General features: G+C 49.3%; 1 protein-coding gene across 1 annotated transcript in view; it reads left to right on the top strand.

The window, feature by feature from the left end:
* Positions 1-7,022: 7,022 nt before the first annotated feature.
* The window catches only part of LOC133360132 (mucin-19-like), an 80,225-nt gene continuing 64,099 nt past the window's right edge, over positions 7,023-23,148 (top strand). The window contains exons 1-2 of the mRNA XM_061578718.1: positions 7,023-8,282; positions 17,803-17,873. Of these exons, the coding sequence (XP_061434702.1) occupies positions 8,113-8,282; positions 17,803-17,873 (241 nt within the window). The 5' untranslated portion in view covers positions 7,023-8,112. The remainder of the gene's footprint in view (positions 8,283-17,802; positions 17,874-23,148) is intronic.

Below are 23,148 nucleotides of genomic sequence, written 5' to 3'. Positions count from 1 at the left end.
GAAGCATCAGCAGCATCAGCAGCAGCAGCATCAGCAGCAGCATCATCAGCAGCATCAGCAGCAGCATCATCAGCAGCAGCATCAGGAGCATCAGCAGCAGCAGTGAGGTTATTGCAAGTGATGGAGAGATGGAGACGCTTCCACTGATTTCTATTTTGCAGCGGTTTGGCAGCCTCTGCAGGGGGAGAGTGCGGGGGGGGGGGGCGCGGGGGGAGTGGGAGAGCGAGTTGGGAATTGGAGAGAGTTGTGGAGAGATGAGAGATGCGGTGTATTTGAGAGCGGAGTTCTAGGGGTGTACAGGAGTAAGACATCTGTGAAAAAGAGCTTTATAGCTCATCGGATTCCTCCAGACAGACAGAGGGTAAAGAAAGAGGGGGGAGGGGGGAGAGAGTTTTGGGAATTTTGAGAGAGTGTGAGAGTGTGAGAGAGTGTGAGAGATTGAGTGTGAGAATGTGAAAGAGAGAGTGTGAGGAGAGTGAGAGAGTGTGAGGGTAAGGATGAGCGTGAGAGAGAGAGAGAGTGAGAGTCAATGGTTTCTGTGTTAGTTTAGGGGAGTGGGAGAGCGTTTAGTAGGCAGAGGGAGAGTGGGAGAGAGTGCAGGGAAGTGAGTGGGAGAGTCAGTGGAAGAGTGAGTGTGTGTGTGTGTGTTGGAGTTCAACGGAGGACGGAGGAGCGACGCTCACAACAACGAGCGGAGCGCCGGGTGGCTAAAGCACAGCAAGTTGGCACAGTAGGGGGCACAGCTGGTGCATCAGCCAGTCATCTCGGTCATCTCAGTCAGTCGACCCGTGGCACCTGCTGGGTCTGCCCCGTGACCTCCTGCCAGCGGGCGTTCGACACTTCACGTGACAGCCTCAAGGTGCACGTGGCCTGGCACAAGCGTCGTGGTGACGTCACCGCCACTGAGTGGCGAATGGCGGTTGTTGTTGTTGTTGTTGGAGTTCTGTGTTAGACTTGTAGAGAGAGAGTCAGAGAGAGAGGAGGGGGAGATGAGTCGAGATCATTACCCATCGCATTAAAAGTTGGGCAGAGTGGACCAGTTGGGGAGACAAAGGCGGCCGGGCGTGGTGGTGCTGGCCACAATGCCGTTGCCCATGCACCGTGCCAGCCTCAGTAATAGGTGCTCGCTAACCTGCACTTGCCCCAAACAGTCGAAGGCTATACGGGGGATCTCTAGCTTTTGTGTTGGAGCCGGGAGAGTTGAGATTTTTTTCGTGATAATCATCGCGAGTTCAGAGAAATTACTACGGAAGAGAGACAGTGAGTGGTGGTGACGTGGAAAGACTCACAGAGAGACTCAGAGACTCACAAAGAGAGACTCACAGAGAGCGAGAAACTCACACAGAGAGACTCACACAGAGACTCACACAGAGACTCACAGAGAGAGACTCACAGAGAGAGAGAAACTCACACAGAGAGACTCACACAGAGACTCACACAGAGACTCACAGAGAGAGAGCAACTCACACAGAGAGACTCACACAGAGACTCACACAGAGACTCACAGAGAGAGACTCACAGAGAGAGAGAAACTCACACAGAGAGACTCACACAGAGAGACTCAGAGACTCACAAAGAGAGACTCACAGAGAGAGAAACTCACACAGAGACTCACACAGAGACTCATAGAGAGAGAGAAACTCACACAGAGAGACTCACACAGAGACTCAGAGACTCACAAAGAGACTCGCAGAGAGAGACTCACACAGAGGGACTCACACAGAGAGACTCACACAGAGAGACTCACACAGAGAGACTCACAGAGGGAGAGACTCACACAGAGAGACTCACACAGAGAGACTCACAGAGGGAGAGACTCACACAGAGAAACTCACACAGAGAGACTCACACAGAGAGACTCACACAGAGAGACTCAGAGACTCACAAAGAGAGACTCACAGAGAGAGAGACTCACACAGGGAGACTCACACAGAGAGACTCACAGAGGGAGAGACTCACACAGAGAAACTCACACAGAGAGACTCACACAGAGAGACTCATACAGAGAGACTCAGAGACTCACAAAGAGAGACTCACAGAGAGTGAGACTCACACAGGGAGACTCACACAGAGAGACTCACACAGAGAGACTCACACAGAGATACTCACACAGAGAGACTCACAGAGAGAGAGAAACTCACACAGAGAGACTCACACAGAGACTCACACAGAGGGAGAGACTCACACAGAGAGACTCACACAGAGAGACTCACACAGAGAGACTCACACAGGGAGAGACTCACACAGAGAGACTCACACAGAGAGACTCACACAGAGAAACTCACACAGAGAGACTCACACAGAGAGACTCACACAGAGAGACTCAGAGACTCACAAAGAGAGACTCACAGAGAGAGAGACTCACACAGGGAGACTCACACAGAGAGACTCACACAGAGAGACTCACACAGAGAGAGACTCACACAGGGAGACTCACACAGGGAGACTCACACAGAGAGACTCACAGAGAGACTCACACAGAGAGAGACTCACACAGGGAGACTCACACAGGGAGACTCACACAGAGAGACTCACAGAGAGACTCACACAGGGAGACTCCGAGACTCACAAAGAGAGACTCACAGAGAGAGAAACTCACACAGAGAGACTCACACAGAGAGACTCACACAGAGAGACTCACACAGAGAGACTCACACAGAGAAACTCACACAGAGAGACTCACACAGGGAGACTCCGAGACTCACAAAGAGAGACTCACAGAGAGAGAAACTCACACAGAGAGACTCACACAGAGAGACTCACACAGGGAGACTCACACAGAGAGACTCAGAGACTCACAAAGAGAGACTCACAGAGAGAGAGACTCACACAGGGAGACTCACACAGAGAGAGACTCACACAGGGAGACTCACACAGGGAGACTCACACAGAGAGAGACTCACACAGGGAGACTCACACAGGGAGACTCACACAGAGAGACTCACAGAGAGACTCACACAGGGAGACTCACACAGAGAGACTCACAGAGAGACTCACAGAGAGACTCACACAGGGAGACTCCGAGACTCACAAAGAGAGACTCACAGAGAGAGAAACTCACACAGAGAGACTCACACAGAGAGACTCACACAGAGAGACTCACACAGAGAGAGACTCACACAGGCAGACTCACACAGGGAGACTCACACAGAGAGACTCACAGAGAGACTCACACAGGGAGACTCACACAGAGAAACTCACACAGAGAGACTCACAGAGAGACTCACACAGGGAGACTCCGAGACTCACAGAGAGAGAAACTCACACAGAGAGACTCACACAGAGAGACTCACACAGAGAGACTCACACAGAGAGACTCACACAGAGAGACTCACAGAGAGACTCACAGAGAGACTCACACAGGGAGACTCACACAGAGAGACTCACACAGAGAGACTCACAGAGAGACTCACAGAGAGACTCACAGAGAGACTCACACAGAGAGACTCACACAGAGAGAGACTCACACAGGGAGACTCACACAGAGAGACTCACAGAGAGACTCACACAGAGAGACTCACACAGAGAGAGACTCACACAGGGAGACTCACACAGAGAGACTCACACAGAGAGACTCACACAGAGAGAGACTCACACAGGGAGACTCACACAGAGAGACTCACAGAGAGACTCACAGAGAGACTCACACAGAGAGACTCAGAGACTCACAAAGAGAGCCTCACAGAGAGAGAAACTCACACAGAGAGACTCACACAGAGAGACTCACACAGAGAGACTCACACAGAGAGAGACTCACACAGGGAGACTCACACAGGGAGACTCACACAGAGAGACTCACAGAGAGACTCACAGAGAGACTCACACAGGGAGACTCCGAGACTCACAAAAAGAGACTCACAGAGAGAGAAACTCACACAGAGAGACTCACACAGAGAGACTCACACAGAGAGACTCACACAGAGAGAGACTCACACAGGGAGACTCACACAGGGAGACTCACACAGAGAGACTCACAGAGAGACTCACACAGGGAGACTCACACAGAGAGACTCACAGAGAGACTCACAGAGAGACTCACACAGGGAGACTCCGAGACTCACAAAGAGAGACTCACAGAGAGAGAAACTCACACAGAGAGACTCACACAGAGAGACTCACACAGAGAGACTCACACAGAGAGAGACTCACACAGGGAGACTCACACAGGGAGACTCACACAGAGAGACTCACAGAGAGACTCACACAGAGAGACTCACACAGAGAGACTCACACAGAGAGACTCACAGAGAGACTCACACAGGGAGACTCCGAGACTCACAAAGAGAGACTCACAGAGAGAGAGACTCACACAGAGAGACTCACACAGAGAGACTCACACAGAGAGACTCACACAGAGAGACTCACAGAGAGACTCACAGAGAGACTCACACAGGGAGACTCCGAGACTCACAAAGAGAGACTCACAGAGAGAGAAACTCACACAGAGAGACTCACACAGAGAGACTCACACAGAGAGACTCACACAGGGAGACTCACACAGAGAGACTCACAGAGAGACTCACACAGGGAGACTCACACAGAGAGACTCACAGAGAGACTCACACAGGGAGACTCCGAGACTCACAAAGAGAGACTCACAGAGAGAGAGACTCACACAGAGAGACTCACAGAGATTTAGTCGATTCGAAAGAAGAGGCTGAGAGAGAGAGAGAGGGCACGGCACAGAGAAGCCAACCGATTCGCACGGTTGGCTACGTACGGTGCGAAAGAAGTTCTACATTACATATATCTTCAGAGAGAGAGAGAGAAAGTCGTCGGTGATTGTGGTAGTTTGGTGGAATATTCACACGCGCACACACCAATATACATTCATACAAATACACACACAGACATCTTACACACACACAAAAGATCCCCCGTGTAGCCTTAACAGACTGTTGGGGCAAGTGCTGTTAGCGAGTAGCACCTATGAAGGCCGGCACGGCACACGAGGGGGTCGATGGCCAGCACCACGCCCGACCGCCTTTGTCTCCCCAGTGGCGATGTTGACACACCGCACCAGGTACTCATTTGAGGCTGAGTCGACCTCGGGGAGGCCCAGGACCAGTTCAGATAATCGTCACTGTTGGTGTTGGCCGTGAGCGGGAATCGAACTCGGGTGGCCGGGTTCGTAGCGCAGCGTAGCGCTAACCGCTGCACCACCGCTCCCCATACTCACACACGCACACAGATCACACACATACATACACACACACATCCCATTCACTCACGCCCTCACATCACACACACACGCGCGCGCGCAGACTAACACACACACACAGACCACACACATACGCACAACACACACACACACAGCACACACACACATTCGCAGAGAGAGAGATCTCACACACACCCACGCATTCAAACGCACACGCACACACACGCGCGCAGACCACGCACATGATTACAAGGCTTTAACTTATACACGTATCGTACACACACACACACGCACATTTAAACTTACAGACAAAACTCACACATAGATCACACATGCATACACACATCTTGCACGCACGCACGCACAGACACCCATACTTAAACTTCACACACACACAGAGACTTTACCCCTAGGGCCGCAGTAAGGAAATTAAACCACAGGTCTTCACTGTTAACCATTCAGCCAGCAGGCAGCAGCAGCAGCGGCAGCAGCAGCAGCATCAGCTCAGCAGCAGCATCATCATCATCTCAGCAGCAGCAACATCAGCTGCAGCAGCAGCATCATCATCATCAGCTCAGCAGCAGAAGCAGTATCACCATCAGCTCAGCAACATCATCATCAGCTCAGCAGCATCAGCTCAGCAGCATCATCATAAGCTCAGCAGCAGCAACATCAGCATCAGCTCAGCAGCAGCAGCATCATCAGCTCAGCGGCAGTAGCAGCAGCATCATCATCAGCTCTGCAGCAGCAACATCATCAGCAGCTCTGCAGCAGCATCATCAGCTCAGCAGCAGCATCATCATCATCAGCTCAGCAACAGCAGAATCAGCATCAGCAACAGCAACATCAGCTCTGCAGCAGCAACACCATCATCAGCTCTGCAGCAGCATCATCATCATCAGCTCAGCAATAGCAGAATCAGCATCAGCAACAGCAACATCAGCTCAGCAGCAGCAACATCATCATCAGCTCAGCAGCAGCATCATCATCATCAACTTAGCAACAGCAGAATCAGCGGCAGCAGCAACAGCAACAGCAGCAGCAGCAACATCATCATCAGCTCAGCAGCAGCAACATCAGCATTAGAATCAGCAGCAACAGCAGCAGCAGCAGCATCATCATTAGCCCAGCAACAACAGCAGCAGCAGAATCAGCAACAGCAGCAACATCATCATCAGCTCAGCAGCAACAGCAGCAACAGCATCATCATCAGCATCATTATCATCATCAGCAGCAGCAGAAAATGAAAGGCGACTGTCAAAAGCTAAACCCGACATCGAGTCTGTAGGGCGATGCCGAAGCCATCATCCGTTCCACAATCTCATAGCCGTCCATCGGTTCCAGTTTAAGGTTCACATTTCTAGCACGATTTAAAGTAAAGCCCTTGCGATCACGTGATCGTGCGCGTGTCTTTGTAAAGCGTTATCGGTGGACTCGCTACAATGTTAACCTGATTTTTTTATTCGTTTAAGTAAGTTGGCTTTTTTTTTCTTTGAAACCCCAGATCATTTCTTGCGCTCTCGTTAATTTATTAGTATTTTACAGCTTCTGCGGGAGGTTTTTTTGTCGTTGTTACAATAATCGTAATTTTAACAATCGTTCATTTTTCGGCAGAGGTTTATTTTTTGGTAATTTTATATTTTTTTGGTGGGGGGGGGGGGGGAGTGGGGGGCTGGGTGGAGGAGATATAATTTATTAATTTTAACCGAAGCGGTTTGGAGCGGTTATCGTGGTGACGGTGGTGGTGGCGGTGGTGGCGGTGGTGGTGGCGGCGGTGGTGGCGGCGGTGGTGGCGGTGGTGGCCTAAGTGACCACACAACCCTCCCCCCCCAAAAAAAAACCCGATGAAATTCCCGATCGATCTCTGTGCGCAGGTGACGAACCACCGCAGATCGAGACGTCTCTCTTAACTCACTCTCTCGTTTTCATCACGTCGGATGGAATCCCGTCGGATTACAATAAGCGAGATTACTACAAATTACCGGCGCATCGGCCAATGCCATCACCTTTTGAATGTGGCGGCCAAATCGTTAATCTTACGAATTTGATTTTAATTTTACAGACACGCCGGTGGGAGCGAACGGGGCTGTTGTTGTTGTTGTCGTGAGAGATTTGGGTCGTCCGTCTGGTCGTTCGCCTGCTTGTTTGGGAAAGCTCACGGGCGCGGAGCCGAACTTAAAGTGTGATGTTCAACGTTATGTGATCGGAAAGTTTCGAACTCATCATCGCCGCTCGCGAAATCCGTCTCGAACTTCTCTCCCCGCGAGCATTGCAGCGTTCGTTCGTCAACGCGCGACACATTTGGGATAAATATTTTAAAATAAAATCGGAACTAATTTTTTATTAATATTCGAGTGACAGTAACTCTCTTTAAATTGATTTTTATTTTTTATTTTTTATTACTCGGCTCGGAAATGATTCACCTCAATCACAATTGCTCGTCTTCAACCGTTCCGTCTCTTTAACAAATTCGCCACCACTTCTCTTTTCACGTCGCACCCCATCTGAAACCAACCTCCAATTCGGATTTTCTCAATCGCCGGTTTCACCACCACCACCACCGACACCGCAAAGTCCACCACGGAACTGAACAATCCGCTAAGCTCGCTAGCTCTAAGCCGGAGCGATCTGCAGTCACACAAACACATATGTCGTCTTAATCGACATCATCTGAGAAAGGGAGAGACAGATTATTATTATTATTTGTCTTGGCTTAGATCGGGAACGATTTTTCATTTTTATTTTTTTCCATTTTTTTGACTTTGGTCCATTTGAGCCATCGATCTTCTCGCTCTACGATCGATCCCGACCCCCCTGCCCCTTGCCCCGTCTGATGACTCCTCGCGTCCACCTCCGCTAAGGCGCAGCTCCTCCACGGACCCTGAAGGTTGTCGTCTAATGGGCATCGAAGGCGGTCGCACTGCATCCCGGAAGATTCGGGAGCCGCGACAATGGTCCCGCTGCCAAGGTCTGTCATCCCTCGTCATCGCCTCGACTCGCCATCTTCTCCACCTCCTCCACCTCCTCCACCTCCTTCACCTCCTCCACCTCCACCTCCTCCACGTGGGCTCACGTCGTCACGGCCTCCTCGTCGACACCGCGCCGCGTCTCCGTGCCGCAGGTGAAGCCGCGATGGGAGACGACCCGGACGGTGATGAGGATGTTGGAGATGATGTTGATGGTGATGTTGAGGATGAGGATGTTGGAGATGATGTTGATGGTGACATTGATGGGGATGTTGTTGGAGATGATGGTGATGTTGATATTGAGGATGTTGGAGATGATATTGATGGTGATGTTGATGATGATGTTGGAGATGATGTTGATGGTGATGTTGATGAGGATGTTGGAAATGATGTCGATGGTTACATTGATGATGATGTTGGAGATGATGTTGATGGTGATGTTGATGAGGATGTTGGAGATGATGGTGATGGTGAGGATGAGGATGTTGGAGATGATGGTGATGTTGATATTGAGGATGAGAATGTTGGAGATGATGTTGATGGTGATGTTGATATTGATGAGGATGTTGGAGATGATGTTGATGGTGATGTTGATGATGAGGATGTTGGAGATGATGTTGATGGTGACGTTGATGATGAGGATGTTGGAGATGATGGTGATGTTGATATTGAGGATGAAGATGTTGGAGATGATGGTGATGGTGATGTTGAAGATGTTGGCGATGATGTTGATGGTGATGTTGATGATGAGGATGTTGGAGATGATGTTGATGGTGATGATGAGAATGTTGGAGATGATGGTGATGTTGATATTGAGGATGAGGATGTTGGAGATGATGTTGATGGTGATGTTGATGATGAGGATGTTGGAGATGATGTTGATGGTGATGTTGAGGATGAGGATGTTGGAGATGATGTTGATGGTGACATTGATGGGGATGTTGTTGGAGATGATGGTGATGTTGATATTGAGGATGTTGGAGATGATATTGATGGTGATGTTGATGATGATGATGTTGGAGATGATGTTGATGGTGATGTTGATGAGGATGTTGGAGATGATGTCGATGGTTACATTGATGATGATGATGTTGGAGATGATGTTGATGGTGATGTTGATGAGGATGTTGGAGATTATGTTGATGGTGATGTTGATGATGAGGATGTTGGAGATGATGTTGATATTGATGGGGATGTTGGAGATGATGTTGTTGGTGACATTGATGATGAGGATGTTGGAGATGATGTTGATGGTGATGGTGATATTGATGATGAGGATGTTGGATATGATGTTGATGGTGATGTTGATGATGATGATGTTGGAGATGATGTTGATGGTGACATTGATGATGAGGATGTTGGAGATGATGTTGATGGTGATGGGGATGTTGGAGATGATGTTGATGGTGATGTTGATATTGATGATGAGGATGTTGGAGATGATGTTGATGGTGATGTTGATGATGATGAGGATGTTGGAGATGATGTTGATGGTGATGTTGATGTTGGAGATGATATACAGCAGCAGGCATCGTCAGGGTCGAGATCAAACCCACGACCTCCTGTAGACCAGGCGAGGTAGTTAACATCTCCTAGCCACCGTGATGATGATGAGACACCACAAACTCCAAATACGCAGCAGGCGTCAGGGTCGGGATCGAACCCACGACCTCCCGCATACCAGGCGAGGTAGTTAACATCTCGCCACAAAAATGGCTACAGAGCTCAGTGGACCTTACCTGGCAAATATAACAAAGTAGTTGAATAGTTTTAATGGCTTCAGGGACTTGTTCTGTCGCCTGAACCTGCCGCAACGGGAGATCCCAAGACTGCGGCCGAACCTCGCCGGTTCTCAGAAGCTAAGCAGGTCCGAGCCTGGGCGAGGTCGCAGTTGGGGCGGTGTGGGGTTGGAGCCCACGTGTCGCCCATTACCGGGTTCTGCGTTGCAAAGTGCGGATTGTTGAATCCATCTGTGCGTGGCGCCGTCCATGGGAGCGGCGGGCGGCGAGGGGAGAGCTTTCGAAATGAGACGTCCACGTATTTTTTAAATCCTTTATATTAAGTTCGCTTGCGTGCTTGCGTGCGTGCTTGCTTGCTTACGACTGTGCAAATCTTTCGGTCGTTTTTTAACCCACTTCCCGTGATCCAATCGAGCTGACATTTTCCACACAGACTCGTTGTGCGTGACAATTAATTTTCGTGAAAAAATGTTTCCAAAATTTTACACTGTTTAGGGAAATTCTTTTTAAATATTTAATTACCAATTGCTTAATGCTGGCAGACAATCATCTGACCCATAGGTGGCAGCCATCTCAAGCCAGAGGACGCCACGCATATAAAGGATTTAGAGTGAAAAACTTTGTTTTTACGGGTTAATTTTTTCCCCTCCCTCTCACAAGCCGCTCTTTCTTTCCCCTGCATGCACCCCCATCATCTGTTTATACGTAAAAATAATATATATATAAAATGTATAATCCTGGCGGGCTACGGCCAGACTTTGGCTGAGCGCAAGACTCAGTACGCTGCCAAAGAATGCGTAAGATGCAATTTTTTTTACTGTATGCGATCCCCTTGCCAATTGGGAGCTTTGCAAAAAAAAAAGAAATTCGAGAAAAAAAAGTTGCCATCAGCCGTCTTCGACGAATGTGACCGATTGAGTCAGCCCGTGACGAGGAGAGGGTCGTCGCTGCCCAATCGTGATGATAGTCGTGATGATAGTCGTGATGATAGTCGTGATCGCTGCCAAAGATCTCCTCCGGTCAGCGCGGTTGGCTACGTACGGTGCGAACGAAGTTCAACATACGTACTGTGGTAGTGTATAGTGTAGTGTATAGTGTAGTGTATAGTGTAGTGTATAGTGTAGTGTATAGGAGAGTATGATAGTGTATAGTGTAGTGTATAGTAGTGTATAGTGTAGTGTATAGTGTATAGTGTAGTGTATAGTGTAGTGTATAGTGTAGTGTATAGGAGAGTATGATAGTGTATAGGGTAGTGTATAGTAGTGTATAGTGTAGTGTATAGTGTATAGTGTAGTGTATAGTGTAGTGTATAGGAGTGTATGATAGTGTATAGTGTAGTGTATAGTGTAGTGTATAGTGTATAGTAGTGTATAGTATAGTGTATAGGAGTGTATGATAGTGTATAGTGTAGTGTATAGTGTAGTGTATAGTGTAGTGTATAGTAGTGTATAGTGTAGTGTATAGTGTAGTGTATAGTGTAGTGTATAGTGTAGTGTATAGTGTAGTGTATAGGAGAGTATGATAGTGTATAGTGTAGTGTATAGTAGTGTATAGTGTAGTGTATAGTGTAGTGTATAGTGTAGTGTATATGAGTGTATGATAGTGTAGTGTATAGTGAAGTGTATAGTGTAGTGTATAGTGTAGTGTAGAGTAGTGTATAGTGTAGTGGATGGTAGTGTATAGTGTAGTGTATAGTGTAGTGTATGGTAGTGTATAGCAGTGTATAGTGTAGTTTATAGTGTAGTGCATAACAGTGTATAGTGTAGTTTATAGTGAAGTGTATAGCAGTATATAGTTTAGTGTATAGTGTAGTGTATAGCAGTATATAGTGTAGTGTATATTGTAGTGTATTGGCATGTTCTGTTTACTAGACAAACCTTTCGAATTGTCTGTGTCGGGTGGTGGCCGGTTTAACGACACATTTATTTACACGATATAACCCAAAATAAGTAATATTTTTTAAAACTTTTTTTTAAACATGCTTTTATGAAATATACTGTAGTAATGGCAGAACTGGCCCCGAAGCTTGCCATAACGTAAGGGACCGTGGTCATTTACAGCCAACGTCAGTTTACCGTGGACAATTAGACTCAAGCCGAAGCATAACATATTAAAAATAATGTTGAAATTTTTTTTATGATAGAATATAGTATTGTCATCAGTATGACATAAGTATACCAAGTTTGCAATCGATACCACATTGGGAAGTGGGTTGAAATTGAGTTACAAGATTTGAAGATACAACGGCAACAACAACGGACAGAGTGAGTTCGGCGTGTAAAAAAACCTGTGTTATGGATGATATTGGTCGCGACAGCATACTAAGTGTTAATCATAATAAACATCACGGTAATTATATATTAGAGTTAATCGCAACAAGTTTTTGTTCGACTTGTGACTTGCCGCTAGGAGGGGGGGAGAATGAACCACAGAGGCACGAGCAGGCAGGCAGCAGCAACCGCCATGCAGCGATGAGCCGTTCGCTACCAACAATTTCCCAAGCTCTGCGATCCTATCTCTTCGTCTGATGAAGGGTGCCATCGGCCGATTAACGGGCGCTTGCACGCCGGAGAAAGCCCGACTCGTGCGAGGGAGAAACACTCGATGCCGCAGAGATGGAACAGGCAGAGTTCAGGTTTATGGTTAATCAATTAATTGATTAATATTTATTGTAACTACGACAGCTCGTCATTAACAGAGGAATGGTCGGTGAGCGAACACATTGGGGTTTATGGAAGCACTACACTATCCACTGCACTACTATACACTACACTACTATACACTACACTACTATATACTACACCATACACTACACTATCCACTGCACTACTTTACACTACACTACTATATACTACACTATATACTACTATACTATATATTACTTTACACTACTACACTATACACTACGATACACTATACACTACACTATACACTACACTATACACTACAACACTATACACTACTATACACAACTACATTATACACTACTATACACCACTACACTATACACTACTATACACCACACTATACACTACTACACTATACACTACACTATACACTACACTATACACTACTATACACTACACTATACACTACTATACACTACACTATACACTACACTATATACACTACACTATACACTACACACTACACTATACACTACACTACACACTACACTATACACTACACACTACACTATATACACTACACTATACACTACACACTACACTATACACTACAGTATACACTACACTATATACACTACACTATACACTACACACTACACTATACACTACACTACACACTACACTATACACTACACTATACACTATACTATACACTACACTATATACTACACTACACACTACACTATACACTACACTACACACTACACTACACACTACACTACACTATGCACTACACTATACACTACACACGACAACACTATACACTACGATACACTACACTACACACTACACTATAGACTACTGTACACTACACTATACACTACTATACACTATACTCTACACCAGGGGTCCTCAAACTTTTTAAACAGGGGGCCAGTTCACTGTCCCTCAGACCGTTGGAGGGCCGGACTATAGTAAAAAAAAAACTATGAACAAATTCCTATGCACACTGCATATATCTTATTTTGAAGTGAAGAAACAAAACGGGAACAAATACAATATTTAAAATGAAGAACAAGTAAAGTTAAATCAACAAACTTGCCAGTATTTCAATGGGAACTATGGGCCTGCTTTTGGCTAATGAGATGGTCAATGTCCGGTTCCATATTTGTCACTGCTAGTCGTAACAAGTGATGCAAGTGTGCATCCGTTAGTCTAGATCTGGTTGGAGATTTCAAATGTTTCATTCTGGAAAAAGTCTGTTCACAGACATAAGTGCTGCCAAAGATGGTTGCCATTTTGAGTGCATGGTTCCTGAGATGAGGATATGTCTCAGAGGGGAGAGATGCATAGAAATTATGAAGGCTGCTTGACTTGAATGCGTCTTTCAGAGAGTCACAATTCTGCAGTTCAGCCAGTTCCATTTGGTAAATTGTATCCACATTTTCAATGTCAATAGAAAATGGGTTACGGAAAAGCTGTATGTCCTGTTCATGGAGATGAAGCTCTTTAAATCCAAATTGGAACTCCTTTTGCAATTTTTCCAGTGAATCCACACGTTTTGTTTGGGAATGCAACCAATGGTTTTTCCGCTAACAGATTTTGAGTTGTGGGGAGATGGCAGAAGTTTTCCTCCTTCACTTGTTTGATGAGGAGGCCTAATTTTACTTCAAATGCTTTGACATGTGATTGCATATCACAGATGAGCTTCACCTTTCCTTGAAGTTGCACATTGAAACTGTTGAGTAGCTCTGTTACATCTGTCAGAAAGGCAAGGTGCCATTTCCATTCTGCATCATTGGGCTCTGGTACTTCTTTGTTTTTTTTTAAGCAGAAAAGCTGTAATCTGCGGAAGTAAGTCATAGAAACGTTTCAAAACTCTCCCTCGACTCAGCCAACTGACTTCTGTGTGATACAGAACATCTTCATAGTCAACATTTAGCTCAGACAGAAATGCCTGAAATTGTCTGTGGTTTAGTGCATGAGCTCTAATGAAGTTAACACAAGATACCACAAATTTCATAACCGAGTCCCACTTCAGTGATTTACTCCACAGCGCTTGTTGGTGGATGAGGCAATGTATGGCTATTGGTTGAGAATGGTTATGTTTGTCCATCTCTTGGTTAATGCGAGCAATTACTCCTTTCTTAGACCCCACCATGCTAGGAGGACCATCAGTTGTCACACTGACTAGTTTAGCCCAGTTCAGCTCCAAACCATTCACAGTTTGGCAAACCATTTCATAGATATCCTCTCTTCTTGGTTCTTTCGGTAAAGTCACGTAGAAGGGAAGTAATAAAATAATAAAAATAAAACATAATAAAATAATTCTCACGACGTTTCGGCCACAACGCAAGCAGCCGTCCTCAGGTGAAAACCAGGTCTGTCGGGGAGACAGCGTCTGAATGAAACAGCACACGAGCTTGGAGCATATATAAGCTGGGTTGGAAACGGGGGAAAGAGCGCCTTGACAAAATAATTTGCATATCAAGAGGAATTTAGCATATTTATGGGAAATGCAGGAATGTTAATAGTACTACATATGCAGCACGGGCATATGTAGTACAGTGCTACAAAAACAATATACCAGCAATAACTTTGCCCACACAGAGACATACAGACTCCACTGCCCATCAATGCAGTCTGATTGGGGGAAACTCCGCCCCCTCTCCCTCTTCCACCAATGACCGTCCTTCTCATGTAGAAAAAAAGTAACAGGCAGGCAGCGGCGGCAAAAACACCCGGCGGGCCGGATAAATGTCCTCGGCGGGCCGCATGTGGCCCGCGGGCCGTAGTTTGAGGACCCCTGCTCTACACACTACTATACACTACTACACTATACACACTACACTACACACTACACTACACACAGACTCCTCGCTATTCCTGAGAGAATTCCAGACATTCCCAGGCCAGCCGAGCGACATCGTCCCGCCAGCAGCGTGCCCTGGGCCCGGCCCCGGGGCTTCTTCTACACCCAGTGGCACGGGGAGTTTACCGGGGAGGGAAATCCTCACCGGGTGCCCGAACCACCTCCACCGGCTCCTCTCGATCGGTGAAATGTTCATTCGGCGAGCAACGGAACGAATTTGTCGCCGCTGAGTTGTGTACCACGTGAGAACCGCGTGGCGACGGCTGCGGGGGCCATTGATGGATGGTGCGAGCACGTGACCGCTCGCGGCGCTCACGTGACCGCTGGGGGCGATCACGTGGCCGCTGGGGGCGATCACGTGGCCGCTGGGGGCGATCACGTGACCGCTGGGGGCGATCACGTGGCCGCTGGGGGCGATCACGTGACCGCTGGGGGCGATCACGTGGCCGCTGGGGGCGATCACGTGGCCGCTGGGGGCGATCACGTGACCGCTGGGGGCGATCACGTGACCGATGGGGGCGATCACGTGACCGCTGGGGGCGATCACGTGGCCGCTGGGGGCGATCACGTGACCGATGGGGGCGCTCACGTGACCGCTGGGGGCGATCACGTGGCCGCTGGGGGCGATCACGTGGCCGCTGGGGGCGATCACGTGGCCGCTCGGGGCGAGCACGTGGCCGCTGGGGGGCGATCACGTGGCCGCTGGGGGCGAGCACGCGGTAGGGCAAGCCGCCACTTTGTCGATGGCTTGCGGTGTCGTTTGAATACGTCATTCACTTGGCACGGGAGGACGGGTGGGGATGGGGGTGGGGGTGGGAGGGCGTTCTTTGTACTTTTTAAGCTGTCATTATTGTGCCAATATCACTTAAATTGGGTCTGCGCTGATGTGCGCGCGCGTGTGTGCGTGTGTGTCGATGTGTCTGTGGGGAGCGGTGGTGTAGCGGTTAGCGCGCTGCACTACGAACCTGGCGAGCCCGGTTCGATTCCCGCTCACGGCAAACACCAGTGACGATTATCTGAACCGGTCCTGGGCCTCCCCTAGGTCGACTCAGCCTCAAATGAGTACCTGGTGCGGTGTGTAAACATCGCCACTAGGGAGACAAAGGCGGTCGGGCGTGGCGCTGGCCACCCACCCCCTCGTGTACCATTCCGGCCTTCATAGGTGCTCGCTAACAGCACTTGCCCCTACAGTCTGTTAAGGCTATATGGGGGATCTTTGTTCTTTGTTGTGTGCGTGTGTGTCGATGTGTCTGTGTGTGCGTGCTTGTAGGGGAGGGGTGGTGTAGCGGTCAGCGCTACGCTGCGCTACAAACCCGGCGGCCCGAACTCGATTCCCGTTAACGGCCAACACCGGTGGCGATTATCTGAACCGGTCCTGGGCCTCCCCGAGGTCGACTGAGCCTCAAATGAGTTACCTGGTGCGATGTGTAAACATCGCCACTGGGGAGACAAAGGCGGACGGGCGTGGTGCTGGCCACCCACCCCCTCGCTTGTGCCGTGCCGGCCTTCATAGGTGCTACTCGCTAGCAGCACTTGCCCCAACAGTCCGTTACAGGCTATACGGGGATTTTTGTCTTTTGGTCAGGACATTTATTTTGCCCGTCAGTCAGTTTTAGTTTTTACAATTGGCCAGGGTGGTGAAGTATGGTCAAACAACCCCCCCCCCACCCCCAACCACTATCCGCACGTCAGGTGGATTGTTTGCCAGAGAGATGCAAACAATATTCATGTATTTATGTTCATCCTTCGAGGGTCACTGAGAAACTGGAAGAGGAGCCCACGTGATTAGAGAACACACACACACACAGCTTCATCACGCCGTTCAAACTGTGAACAAAAGTCAGTGATGTCTTCACGCAGCAGTAGATTGACCACGGCTGACGATGATGATGGTGGTGGTGATGGTGGTGATGGTGGTGGTGATGGTGATGATGGTGGTGGTGATGTCTTGGGGAGATCTTCACGCAGCAGTGGATTGACCACGGCTGACGATGATGATGATGATGATGGTGGTGGTGGTGGTGATGGTGGTGGTGATGGTGGTGGTGATGGTGGTGATGGTGATGATGATGGTGGTGGTGATGTCTTGGGGAGATCTTCACGCAGCAGTGGATTGACCACGGCTGACGATGATGATGATGGTGGTGATGATTGACCACGGCTGGCGATGATGACGATGATGGTGGTGATGTCATGGGGAGGTCTTCACGCAGCAGCGGGCTGACCACGGCTGACGATGATGATGATGATGGTGGTGGTGGTGATGTCATGGGGAAGTCTTCACGCAGCAGCGGGCTGACCACGGCTGACGATGATGATGATGGTGATGATGATGGTGGTGATGATGTCATGGGGAGATCTTCACGCAGCAGCGGGCTTGACCACGTGCTCACGACTAACGCGCGGTCGCTGTTGCCCTCTGCACGTTTCTCGGCAGCCACGTGGCGCCTGCGGGCCTCGTCGTGTTCATCGCCCTCGCGGCCAGCCTCGTGCATCGGTCCCTCGGAGGTGAGCGCGTCGACTGGTTCACCAGCGGTCAGTTGACGGGGCCAGGGTCACGCGTCTGTCATTAGGGGAGGGAGGCGATGTTGCTGCTGCTGCTGTACAATGTTTTTTTAAAGGCTTACACGAGCATTAATTGACGAACGCGTTGATGAGTGTTTGGTTGCCTTTTAGGGGTGTGATTCTGCTGTTGCTGCTGCTGTGGTCTAGCCTATGGGCACCCCCAGTAGCAGCTGTCCCTGTGTGTTAGCCTGTGAGTAGAGGGGAGCGATGATGTTGCTTCTACTCTGTGCAATGCCAAATTGAGTAATGTGCAATGAAGTTTTAAATAATATTTACTTCTTTTAAAAACACGCTTTTAAGAAATGTACTAGCAATGGCAGAACGTAAGGGACCGTGGTCAGTGTTGAGTCGATGGGTAGTGTTGAGTCTATGGGCAGTGTTGAGTCTATGGGCAGTGTTGAGTCTATGGGTAGTGTTGAGTCTATGGGTAGTGTTGAGGCTATGGGCAGTGTTGAGTCTATGGGTAGTGTTGAGTCTATGGGTAGTGTTGAGTCTCTGGGCAGTGTTGAGTCTATGGGCAGTTTTGAGTCTATGGGCAGTGTTGAGTCTATGGGCAGTGTTGAGTCTATGGTGCAGTGTTGATTCTATGGGCAGTGTTGAGTCTATGGGCAGTGTTGAGTCTATGGGCAGTGTTGAGTCTATGGGCAGTGTTGAGTCTATGGGCAGTGTTGAGTCTATGGGCAGTGTTGAGTCTCTGGGCAGTGTTGAGTCTATGGACAGTTTTGAGTCTATGGGCAGTGTTGAGTCTATGGGCAGTGTTGAGTCTCTGGGCAGTGTTGAGTCTATGGGCAGTGTTGAGTCTCTGGGCAGTGTTGAGTCTCTGGGCAGTGTTGAGTCTATGGGCAGTGTTGAGTCTATGGGCAGTGTTGAGTCTATGGGCAGTTTTGAGTCTATGGGCAGTGTTGAGTCTATGGGCAGTGTTGAGTCTATGGTGCAGTGTTGATTCTATGGGCAGTGTTGAGTCTATGGGCAGTGTTGAGTCTATGGGCAGTGTTGAGTCTATGGGCAGTGTTGAGTCTATGGGCGGTATTGTTAGCGAGCACCTGTTAAGGCCAGGATAGCACGCATGGCATCAGGTGCTCATTTAAGGCTGAGTCGACCTAGAGGAGGCGCAGGACCGGTTCATGGATCGACCATGTCCCTATGATGATGACGGCTGCACGTACGTGACCTTCAACGAGAGGGTCTTCCGTTCTCCTCCTCCAGATGGGGATATTTAGGTCGGGATCTACACAATCCGCGTGTCGCTGCGTCTCTGTGTGTGTGTGTGGGGATCGGTGGTGCAGCGGTTAGCGCTACGCTGCGCTACGGACCCGGCGACCCGAGTTCGACTCCCGCTCACGGCCACCAACGCCCGGCGACGATTATCTGAAACCGGTCCCTGGGGCACTCACCCCTAGGTCGACTCGGCCTCAAATGAGTCCCTGGTGTGTCGTGAACGTCCCCGACTGGGGGAGACAAAGGCGGCCCCGGCGAGACAGCCATTCGAACCGGTTCCTCGTGTGCATGGTTTGGGCCTCCCTTAGGTCGACTCGGCCACACACAAAGACAAACATCCCCCGTGTAGCCTGTAACAGACTGTAGGGGCAAGTGCTGTTAGCGAGTAGCACCTATGAAGGCCGGCACGGCACACGAGGGAGTGGGTGGCCAGCACCACGCCCGGCCGCCTTTGTCTCCCCAGTGGCGATGTTTACACACCGCACCAGGTACTCATTTGAGGCTGAGTCGACCGAGGGGAGGCCCAGAACCGGTTCAAATAATCGTCACCTGATGTTGGCCGTGAGCGGGAATCGAACTCGGGTCGCCAGGTTCGTAGCGCAGCGCTAACCGCTGCACCACCGCTCCGCACTCGGCCACACACACACACAGAGACACACAGAGACACACGCACAAACACAGATATATGGGACCAATTGTGTGTTATAAAACACCGTCGCCGGGGGATACAAAGACGGCAGGGGGCGACGCCGACCTCCGCCACTCGCCCACGCGGTGGCTCTGCTCTCGGCTGAGTGAAGTCTCCCTCCTCCGTCTTCTGCGTGCGTGTGTGCCCTCCGCTGTATTGCTACAAAACACACGTGGCACACACACCACATGTTGCAACACTGTACGCAATGGCCCGGATTCTTTTTTGTGTATTCTTCACTTCACTCCCCCCCCCCCCCCCCGCGTGAGCGAGCGAGCGAGCGTGGTTTTAAATACAATATTAGTAATCAGCTCGCTTTTACGGTATCTGCTGCACATATGGCCGTATGGAGTTAATTATTGGGGGGGTGGTGGGGGGGTGGTGGAGAGAGCGTTTACACGGCAGCGTCATCGTTACCCGATTGTCCACCACCCCCCCATAACCCCCCCCCCCCAAGAATTGTCCACCACTCCCCCCATAACCCCCCAGGATTGTCCACCACCCCCCCCCCCATAACCCCCCCCCCATAACCCCCCCCATAACCCCCCCCAGAATTGTCCACCACTCCCCACCACTCCCCCCCCATAACCCCCCCCAGGATTGAACACAAACTCCTCAACCTCCACCCCCCCCCCCTCGATCGGCGTTCGCTTTCCCCGGGGGGGCTGGGGGCTGGGGGTGGGGGCTGGGGCTGGGGGCTGGGGCTGGGGGCTTGGTGTGGGGGCTGGGGCTAGGGGTGGGGGCTGAGAATGGGGGCTTGGTGTGGGGGCTGGGGGTGGGGGCTGGGGGTGGGGGCTCGGGCTGGGGCTGGGGGCTGGGGGCTGGGGCTGGGGGCTGGGGCTAGGGGTGGGGGCTGAGGGTGGGGGCTTGGTGTGGGGGCTGGGGGTGGGGGCTGGGGGCTGGGGCTGGGGGCTGGGGGCTGGGGGCTGGGGGCTGGGGGCTGGGGCTGGGGGCTGGGGCTGGGGGTGGGGGCTGGGGCTGGGGGCTGGGGGTGGGGGCTGGGGGCTGGGGCTGGGGGCTGGGGCTGGGGCTGGGGGCTGATGCCGTGTGCCCTGGAGACGTCGCTGCCTTGGCCTCGAGTCACGTGTCGTCTTCTCGTCTCGACTGACAGCGGCAACCACTTTGCGTTTGCCTCCAGGACGCCGGCCGTTAAGCGAGGACAGGGAATGACGTCACGCACCTAGGGGGGGGGGCTGTGGGGGTCAGACATTTGTGACGATGTGTGACGAGGGGGGGAGAGGGTGAGAAATGTGACGTCACATCAAAAATGCGCAACTTAAAATAAATATAGACAACACGTTCTACTTAATTAAATAGACTTTGTAATAAATGTTTTCTCCTACAACATCAGAGTGCAGCGCCACATTAAATATGCACTACAATGACAATAGTTTAAAGCGATTTGAAGCGTGTTTTATTTTGGGGGGGGGGGGCAGAGCTTCGTGACGTCATATACCCATAGAATGACACGTGACATCAGCACTGAGATTACCCATAGACTAACGTACACGTACGTCATCACTGACACTACCCATAGACTAACACGTACACCTACGGAGACGTACGTCATCAATGACACTACCCATACACTAACACGTACGTCATCACTGACACTACCCATACACTAACACGTACGTCACCACTAACACTACCCATAGACTAACACTAACACGTACGTCATCACTAACACTGCCCATAGACTAACACGTACGTCACCACTAACACTACCCATAGACTAACACTAACACGTACGTCACCACTAACACTACCCATAGACTAACACTAACACGTACGTCACCACTAACACTACCCATACACTAACACGTACGTCACCACTAACACTACCCATAGACTAACACTAACACGTACGTCATCACTAACACTGCCCATAGACTAACACTAACACGTACGTCATCACTAACACTACCCATAGACTAACACTACCCATAGACTAACACTACCCATAGACTAACACTAACACGTACGTCATCACTAACACTACCCATAGACTAATACTAACACGTACGTCATCACTAACACTACCCATAGACTAACACTACCCATAGACTAACACTAACACGTACGTCATCACTAACACTACCCATACACTAACACTAACACGTACGTCATCACTAACACTACCCATACACTAACACTAACACGTACGTCACCACTAACACTACCCATACACTAACACGTACGTCATCACTAACACTACCCATAGACTAACACTAACACGTACGTCATCACTAACACTACCCATACATTTCGATTTAAAGCTTTCGTGACTGCAGGGATTCATCTTCTTGGTTCTTTCGGTAAAGTCACGTAGAAGGGAAGTAATAAAATAATAAAAATAAAACATAATAAAATAAAATAATTCTCACGACGTTTCGGCTACAACGCAAGCAGCCGTCTTCAGGTGAAGAATGAGACAATGCCAAGCTAGGAGCTTATATATAAGCTGCGTTGGAGGTGGAAGAAAGAACGCCTTAACAAAAGAATGTGCATATGAAGAGGAATTTAGCATATTCATGGAAAAATGCGTAGGAGGTGGGCGGGAGGGTTTCAAAGTCATATTATGCCCATGCATTATGCAGGATCAACAGCACCAAGGGGGGGGGGGGGTGCAGGGATTAGCAGTAACAAAGGAAAGGAATGTTAATGATATGTAGCTGCAGTTACTCAACAACCACGTAGAAAACTAAAGTATAAACTACATAAAAAACTAAAGTATAAACTGCATCGCACCATCAGTATACTTACTATACTCTATAATAAGCTGAGTTACTAACAGCAAGTAATACATTACAATTCTACGTCGTAAAAATTATATAATATGCTTCCATCTAAACTTTATTCTATTGCATCACACGAGCATATACCGTACTATATACTGCCAACATTAAATTATATACTGTATTGCTGTAAACCAACCTATATTTTAGACATTTAATATAACACTATGTATTATTCTACCCACCCTAATGTGTGTCGAAATGGTTTATTACGTCCTTCCAATGATTGCTAAGCCAGAATCCATCTTCTCGGTTAAAATTGTCTCTGCGTTTGTGTATGTGGATCGCCTCATGAACGAATCTCTCATGATAGCCAGATGGCTTGCAGAGAACCTCTGTCTTGGAGAAGTCAATATCATGTGAGCCCACTGAGTTGTAACAGTGATCTGCCACGGCTGAGGTGTTTGTCCTACTGTGTTTCAGGTCTGCTTTATGTTCACGGATGCGGTCCGAGACATGTCGTTTGGTTTCCCCAATGTAACTGCTACCACAGAGGCAACTTAGTTTGTAGACG

The sequence above is a fragment of the Lethenteron reissneri genome, chromosome 67 (assembly GCF_015708825.2).
Source record: "Lethenteron reissneri isolate LAM-NWPU_2019-01 chromosome 67, ASM1570882v1, whole genome shotgun sequence".
Taxonomy (NCBI): domain Eukaryota; kingdom Metazoa; phylum Chordata; class Hyperoartia; order Petromyzontiformes; family Petromyzontidae; genus Lethenteron; species Lethenteron reissneri.
The sequence above is the reverse complement of the archived record's forward strand: the minus strand, read 5'-3'. Positions and strand labels throughout refer to the sequence as shown.